At 33.6% G+C, this 8,759-nt stretch overlaps 2 protein-coding genes across 2 annotated transcripts; one reads left to right on the top strand and one right to left on the bottom strand.

Annotated features, from left to right (window-relative positions):
* Positions 1–2,048: 2,048 nt before the first annotated feature.
* LOC107473389 (uncharacterized) lies at positions 2,049–4,772 on the bottom strand. Its single transcript, XM_016092949.3, has 3 exons — positions 4,629–4,772; positions 4,007–4,137; positions 2,049–2,608 (listed from the first exon to the last, which is right to left on the bottom strand). The coding sequence occupies exons 2-3, from the start codon at positions 4,119–4,121 to the stop codon at positions 2,223–2,225; spliced, it is 501 nt and encodes a 166-aa protein (XP_015948435.1). The 5' UTR covers positions 4,122–4,137; positions 4,629–4,772; the 3' UTR covers positions 2,049–2,222.
* Positions 4,773–5,463: 691 nt separating this feature from the next.
* On the top strand, positions 5,464–8,506 carry LOC107473388 (uncharacterized; the record flags this gene model as incomplete). The annotated part of the gene is given in 7 exon segments (XM_016092946.2): positions 5,464–5,545; positions 6,243–6,338; positions 6,462–6,575; positions 6,768–7,046; positions 7,164–7,277; positions 8,060–8,132; positions 8,234–8,506. Coding segments are annotated over 6 exon segments (684 nt in total). The 3' UTR covers positions 8,272–8,506.
* Positions 8,507–8,759: the final 253 nt, after the last annotated feature.

The raw sequence follows: 8,759 nt of genomic DNA, 5'->3' as shown, positions 1-8,759 counted from the left end.
GACATGCTTAGTTCCCTGTGCTGTTTGGGCATCTCTGCTTTGCTTGGACAGCAGGGGTGTGAATGATCCAGCACAACCTTTGAAATGATCCAAGCACCGACATCCTTCAATGTGTGTATATAAATTCTTGCAGGACAGTTTAAACTGGCTGTCGGATTGGTCTTCTCGGTTGGAGATATTTTGGATTTCCATTTTCCCTCTCTGCTACATGTAATCAGTTGATTCTTAATCTCGTTTCCCTTACTATTTGTGCACCGAACTCTTGTAGAGAAACCTGCAGCCTTGGCGTAGTTCCTGTAAAATTTTCCGGCATCTTCAAGGGTGGTAAAGGTCATTCTGACCTTCGGAACAAGCTCGTCATCAACAACCGAGAGAGGCTGCACAACACACCGTGTCAGAACTGTGAATACACCCATAGATATGATTCAAATACACCCAATCATGTCTAATATGATACACCCGAACCGCAACAACTCAACTACAGAATGACCTTTAAAGGCATAAACTGTCAATACATAGGCTGCAGAATACACCATGTCAAAAACTAAAAACACACCCAATCATGTCTGATATAATACATCTGAACAACAACAACTCAATTAAAAATAACAAAAAACCAGTAAAGTGTATATACACCCACACTTCTAGCTAAAATACACCCAAAGAAGAATTGATCTACACCCGAGCGTCTGCTATAAATTCCAGGTAATTAAACAATGTTCAGCAATTTTTAAACTACACAATGCTATACAAATTACTGTAAATCAAACCTCAGGAACTTCGTTAGATTCAAATTCATAATCCACTTCGCCTGGATTCAGCAGACAATCTGAGATTGAATGATCCATTATCTTCAAAACGAGTTCAAACTTTGATTTCAGAAAACAACAAATCAAAAGAGAAAACGAAGCTCGAATTGCAGAGAGAGAAAAAGGTAACGTAAACGAAGAACATACCAGTGAGAAAAGGAGAGGAAAAGATCGATGGAGAAGAATGAGGGAAGACGCGCGAGAAGAAGAACAATCAAATCTCAAAATAACGAAAACGAAGAAGGAAACAAATATTTTAAATTTGGAAGTTAGATATACGCGGGATGTTATATAGCGCGTGTAATCAACGTACGTGGAGCAGGGTGTATTTTGATTTTATTGTTTAATAAACTTGTAAAACATACAAGCCCTAATGACTTGTATGCAGAGCATTTCCGTTAGTATAAATAGAAGTAAAAATTAGGAAATGTTACCTTTTTTTTCCATCTGCCAATAACCAATTTTGAGAGCACATTAAAGCTTCAACAGTTTTTGGATGCAACCTATTACTACTTGTGCTAAAAACAGACTCAGAAACAAATTGGAATGGCTAACAAATCCTTTGTTTGGAGAATTGGGTATTTGTATCCATTTAGCTTCAATGGCAAAGGAGGCTCTTCTAAGTAATTATCCAACTCAGTTCTACCAGAAATTCTAGTTCTATTCATGTTCATCACTAAAACATATCAATTTTCTCAAATTTGTTTTCCCCACGTGACAAATCAGATTGTTTAGAAAAGTTATCATCGTTATTTCCACTTGAATCAGTCTTATGTTGATACTCATTAACCAAATTAGCGCACAATTTACGAATCTTTTCAACTTCAACTACATATTCTTCATTCCCATAAATTTGTTCAAAAGCATATTTATTGAAAATCATCTTACATAGGATCTAAGAAGACGCCACACCCATCATACCATGAACTATATCTCATGAAAATAGGATCTAAGAAGACGCCACACCCATCATACCATGAACTATATCTCATGAAAACATCTGAGTCACATTAAAGAAAACTTTTAAGCAATTGCAAACTTACCTTGCAATTTCCCTTCTCTCATTGCTTTTAAATGAGGATTGGAAGATTATGTCATTGAGTCACATTAAAGAAAACTTTTAAGCGATTGCAAACTTACCTTGCAATTTCCGTTCTCTCGTTGTTTTTAAGTGAGAATTGGAAGATTATGTCATTTGAGTTATATACTGGATCAATTGTTGAAAAAACTCGCTCCAAAAAACAACCTTGACACCACGGATATTTCCTAAAACCATAAAAAGATCCCTCTAATTCATATGTTTGATGTTTCACACTTTCAAGTTACTAAAAACAAATCTTTTTAATTACAACAAAAACCACAGATGATAGAGAACTTTTTTCTACATGATGAAGTGGATTCTACCCTAGCAAATCAAGAATCAAAACCAGAATATATACCACTTTCCCTCAACAACCTCTTCTCTTCTTCAACATAACTTTTCCCTCTACTTGCCTGACCAAGTTCTCTTTTCCTCTTTTCCTTCTGAGAGAATGAAAGATTCTTCTTATCGTTCCGAGTCTGAACAGTCGCCAGCTGCTCTCCAGTCGATATAGCCTCTCTTGTTTTCTGTCGCTGTTCGTACGATTCTTCAGTTTCCTTGCTGTCACGCTTGTCTCTTCCGGTGGACCAAGACCAATCCTGCTTTGTGTCGCCTTCTTTCGGCGGGGGTACCCTCAATACCGACGGTCCACCTTTATATCCATGCCGCCTCAGAGCTTCAAAGTCAATTGCAACACTTTTCTGCTTCCCAGATTTTCCTGCAGACATGTACAGAAAAATCATATTACAATCGAAATAGTGAGCAAATTTCAATATGTCAACTTTTTAAAAGCACCAAATATGAAGCAATAATAATAATATTGGTTATGGAAACTAGGAATCTTCATGAACCAACAACACTCACCAATTGTGCTAAAGATCCCAATATTTCTCATTTAAGTTCAATTGAAAATATCTTGGGCGAATTATACCAGCGTCTCCCCAGGTTTCGTGAAATCCATTTTCTTTCTAAAATCACAGATTATTGATTATCCTATCCATAGATTTGAGTAGTAATACACTTGATACTTTCGTATTTTTTATAATATGATACTAAGACCCTATAAACAAGACAGTAACCTCAGAAAGGTCAATGTCACCTAGACAAATAGATGAGAATCACGATGAATTTCACCAAACCTGAGTGAAGATCGTCATAATTTGTCCAAATATCTATTATTCTAGAAGCTAAAGAAACCATAACTGGAATCACATTTGTCATAGTTGATTGTATACTCACATTTGTCAATCCTTTTTATGCATGTATAGATCTCAATCAATTCTTCTAAGTTATGCTATCATTAGGTAATGTAACATTTCACGACATGGATCATGACATTAGGTAACATAACATCCTCTGGAAGACCATAACTATATAGTCATCAGTAATTGCTTGGTATGCAATTATCCTCAACATTATCACTGGATTATTCATCACTATCCACATTAACAAGAAGAAACAACCTATCTGACAATGCAGCATCATCAAATTGTGCAACCTCTCTTCCATAAATTGTCTCTCAACCATCTCTCAACTTTAGGGTATGTTTGGTTAGAACATAACCCTAAGAAATTCTACTCTATCAGTTGCCAACAACGATATGATCATCATGGAATGTTCCATTTTTTGTTTTTGTGCTCGGAAATATTCAAAACAAAACCTGAAAGAACCATATCAAGGTTTCACAACTAGAATGGAAGTTGATACACACACTAGAGTTGAATCAAATATAGAGAATAAAACCATGAGATACATTGTGAATAATATATATGATGGGATATTTACAACCGTCACACAGCTCAAAACACAGTTTTGTACATAATCATAACAACCATCTATGTGCATTGCCACATTCATCTTTCAACAAAACTAAGATACTCTTCAGAATCTACTCCCTCCATTTCATATTGACAAGTCATTTTAATTTTTCTAGTATGCAATTTGTACAATCTGCACCTATCATTCATTCAAATCGACCTTTTAGTTTGAAACGAAGGGAGTCACAGTGTGACACATAGATTCAGCCTAGATACAATCTGCACCTATCATTCAATCAAGAACTTTTCATAAGATCAGAACTTCATCATACATGTCACCAATTCATTCAATCAAATACCTTTTGATTTCTTCCCACTGGCTTCATTATCATTGTCAGAGTCGGAATGTGAAGCCGGCGACTCGTCACCCGAGGAGTCATCATCATCATCACTCCATGGCATTGTCCTCTTCATGGTAGATAGAAAATCACTGAAAACAAATAAAGGGTGCCATCAAAATGAAGAAATATGAATAAAATCTCCAAAAGTTTGATACAAACAGGTAAATCAACCAACAAGAACACATTGACAAAATGTTCAATCACAACTAAAAGCAAGCAATTAGCAAGTAATACAGCTAACTAATTCTCTGCTCACAACAAAGTATATACATAAGGATGAAAGAAAATTAAAAAGTATAACTAAGAAATAAATAATGTCACAAAATTAACAGCAACTGAGCATGGCATGCTACAAAATCAAGAATCCCATGAAATTAAACAGAACCCACAAACCCAAAAGCCCTGAAAATTTTGCAGCAATAACAAAAGAAGAAACTTTGGTGTGATATTTTTTTAAATAATAAAAAGAAATATTTTTTGAATCAAAATCCGCATACATAGTATGGGTTTTAGGGACAAAAATAAGAGACGAAAAAAAAAGGAAGAGACAAAGTGCGAGAAGAACAGAACAAGAGAGTACCTTGAAAGGGGAAAGGTTCTCTAAATTTCTCTGGCAAGTGGATCAGCTACTCTTATTATTTTGATATTTTCAAGTTTTCAGCTCCATTCATCAAAGGTTTCTATGCTTTCTAGGGATTTCCAAACCTTTTTTTTTTCTTTGTTGCTCATCTATGATTTTTCTTATATATTTTTACAAAAATCATTTATTAGTAGGACTTTTTGATTTTTTTTTTTGGGTATGTTTTAATGGCTAATCATTCGGTAAAATTTTATAATTTTATTTTTGGATGATTTATTTTTTAAATGTTTAAAAATATTTGTTAAGATTCAATTTATAAAATATAATTTATTCTGACTAAAATTTTAGATCAATTATATTTACTTAAATAAAAAGATATAATTTATATGATAAATTACATAAATAAATAAAGTGTAGATCAAAATTATTCAATTACAATAATATCTAGAATCTCAATTTAATTCTTAAAATTTTGTGATATTATGATTTTAAATCAGTCAATCAATTTTATGAAATTTATATTAGATTTGACGATTTTATAATTTAAATTTTATTAAAATTTTATATTTTACCTATTTAATTTACTTTTTTTCTTTTACGTAGAATTTTGATTTTTTCTATCTTATTAATTATAATATTTTTGAAATAATTATATTTTAATCTTGTATTTAGTGTTAAATATTAAAATATAAATAAAAGTGTTAAATAATTTAGTTTTTATTTTTAGAATAAATATTTTTTATTTTTTATTATTTATTTGGATAAAGCGATTTTTTATCTCTTCTTTTTTTACATAAAAGTTAATATACCAAAAATGTCCCTAGCTTATCTAAAATGCTCTTCTCCCGCCACTCCTCGCCGCCGCCGTCACCGTTGTTCGTCGCTCTCCTTCCACCGCAACCGTTACATCCTTCTCTGTGAGTTTTATTCTGCTATTTTCCTTTTAACTCTTTCAGCGCTTCACTCTCTTGTTCCCAAAGCATACACACAATGATGTTGCCTTGCTTCTTTCCTTCATCAAAACCCTCGTTTTTGTGAAAACTAAAAAACTTTACCGATTTCAACGTGAAATGCTACCATCAATTTTTGCCCCCTTCGGACTTTTGTCAACCTTAAACCCTAAATGTGAAATGCTATCATTTAGATTATGAAATTTTGTATGGAATTGTTTGTGGTGCAGTAGAGACTAGAGATGTTGATGCAGTTTGTCAAATAATTTGATAGGATCAATTTGGAAGCTGTGGTATTCAATTTTGTATCCATTATACAGTCCGCACAATGATGAAAAAAAAAATGATTTATACAACGGTTATTTATTTCATTTTGATTATATCATGCTGTTTAAAAAATAATTGTGTGTGTAACTATTAAAATATAATGTTTTATTTCATTTAAATAGTCATTCCAAATCATTTAATTGAATCAATTCCATTAGTATACTGAGTTGTTTCTAACATCAGAATTTAATTTTCTCACATATTTAACTTTCCAAACACTGTCAGTTAGTTCTTCAAATTGCTTGGTTATGTCATTGTCTGTTAACTATTTTCACTTGAATATCATCTCATTCAAATCAGTATCGTAACTTTACCATTTCTATATCCGATTTTCCAGTTTGTCAAATTGAAGGAATTTTCTACCATAATGGAGGAGACTGAAGCTTGTGTAAACCACAGCCCGCTCATTCTGTTAAAGCAAGGTGCTGAAGCTGTAAGTGCTAATATACGTCAATTTCATATTGTCAACTTCCTTTATATGAATTTTCAAAAACCCATCCATGTCTGATATAGTTGACTTGCTTTTTGTTCTGTTGATGTTAATCATCCTTTGTAGAGGGTTTTTGAGTCCAATTTTGTGGGAAGGAGGTCTGTTATCAAGGAACGCTTCTCAAAGAAGTATAGGCATCCCACTTTGGATACTAAGCTTACCCTTAGGCGCTTAAATGCTGTGAGTATCGCGATAGTTCCATTATTTTCTGTTTATGTTTATTATGATGCCCTCGAATTCAATGACTTGGTTTAATTCATGTAACTGATGCAATATGGTGAGAAAAGGTTTAGTTGTATTACTATTTTCTGTGCTTTTTGGATTATTTTGAAATGCTATCCTTTTACTAATCAAATCAATTTGTTTGAACAGGAGGCTAGGTGCATGACCAAAGCGAGAAAGCTTGGGGTTTGTACTCCTGCACTCTATGCCGTGGATACTGTGTTGAACACTTTAACTTTTGAGTATGTTGAGGGCCCTTCCCTCAAAGAAGTACTTCTTGAATTTGGGTTGAAAGGTGTTGTTGAAGAGCGGCTTGATGATATTGCTTCCCAAGTTGGTGATGCAATTGGTAAATTGCATGATGGTGGCCTTATTCATGGTGACTTAACAACATCAAATATGTTGCTGAAGAGTGGTACCAATCAATTGGTGAGTTGTTTTAACTGTCATCTCATTAGGACTATTGTTATTTATAGACTCAAGTTATGTAATTATGGAAAATATCATAAAACTGATAAAACATAACTCAACTGTGTTTTTATGCAGGTCCTAATTGACTTTGGATTGAGCTTCACTTCAACTCTACCAGAAGATAAAGCTGTTGATTTGTATGTTCTGGAAAGAGCTCTTCTTTCAATGCATTCGTCATGTGGGAATGTGGTAATTCATTATGCCCTTTTTCAATAATCCTAATTTGTATGCGCATATGCTGCAGATTAGAAGTGCCATTGTTTGTGTTTGATGTGCTTCAAACAAAATGGTGCTGTTAGAAATTTTTGCAGTTGTGAATTGTGATTGCAGGCTTATTATATAGCTTTATGAGAACTATAAGAGTGCGCACACAACAATGTCTACTAGAATTTCTAATGAGTCATCACTAGTTTCAACCTTGGGGTTTTTATTTATTTATTTATTTTTTAAATTCTTAAATTGTATTTGGCTTCTAAAGAGTCTGTGACATATATTGATAATATATATTACTAGTTGGGTTGTAGCTCCGAATGTGAGATATGAACTGAAACCAAGAAAAAATAATAATGCCTCGGCAGCTAGGTCAATGCATTAGTCCAAGTACTGCTTAATCTCCTTCTAGAATGACTGCCTCTCATCGATTACTTGCACAAGAGTGTGTAACCCTGTAACCCTGACTTGGCAATTAAAACTAAAGCCTAATTTATGATTAGAATGATAATTAACCAAGTTCAAACATGCAGAGATGGTGAGACATCCCCAAGATGCTCGTGCTAGCTGAGTCAAGATTTCCAATGAGGGACTATAGATTGTTATTCTGCTCTAATATATAGCTTATTTTATGCTGATCTAATATTCTTTGTGCTTGGTTTCTTTTATTGAAAAAAAACAATGCTTTCTGCTTCATCAAACAGAGGCAACAAACAATATTGATTTCTCACTTAGTACAATGCCATACTCTTCCTCGACAGATGGATCGGATACTTGCTGCATACCGCAAGTCATCAAAGCAGTGGTCATCCACATTGAATAAACTTGCTCAAGGTATCAACTTCCCTCTTGTTTGAAATTTAGATCCCCCCCTCTTCTTTCCTCTTTCTTTTCAAGATATGTTACTTATAGTCACACTTAACAATTTACTGTAGTGCGACAAAGAGGGCGAAAGAGGACCATGGTTGGATGATTCTTTTTCAATAATAGTTTCCTTGCTGCAGTAAAAGAAATATGTTTTAGCAATGTAATGAATGTTACTAATGTAATTTTCTTCTGAACATAATGTATTAGACTAGAAGTGTAAGTTATTAGGTGAAGGCTCAGAAATGGTATCATTATTATATTATCTCTGTAATATTTTTCATCTTCACTATGAACATATCCACGTTGTTCGAATAGAAATTCAAAGTGACATTGCACTTTTAGTTGCCATCCCTTTGAATGGCTAAACATGCCCAACTAACAAGTCAAAACCATTTTAAGAATTGTACTTACTGATTTAAAGAAACTTGTGAGCATCGTTTGATTATGTGGCGAACTAGCTATAGTTCTACACTGATATGAAGTATTTTGTGTGCACTGATTGTGTATGCATTTTCTCCTTTCCACACTGTTTTGGTGTTACACATCTAGATGTGAAAAATGATTTGGCTCACCTCTTGTTGAAGATCTTACAAT

This window comes from Arachis duranensis, chromosome 2 (assembly GCF_000817695.3).
Source record: "Arachis duranensis cultivar V14167 chromosome 2, aradu.V14167.gnm2.J7QH, whole genome shotgun sequence".
In the NCBI taxonomy this organism is placed as follows: Eukaryota; Viridiplantae; Streptophyta; class Magnoliopsida; order Fabales; family Fabaceae; genus Arachis; species Arachis duranensis.
This window is presented reverse-complemented; position numbering and strand designations above follow the sequence as displayed.

Excerpts from the sequence above, each read along its gene's own strand:
- LOC107473389 (XM_016092949.3), bottom strand. The coding sequence starts at position 4,121 with ATGAAGAGGACAATGCCATGGAGTGATGATGATGATGACTCCTCGGGT. Across the intron at positions 2,609-4,006 it reads CAGTGGGAAGAAATCAAAAG|GAAAATCTGGGAAGCAGAAA; the intron begins GTATTTGATTGA and ends ACATGTCTGCAG.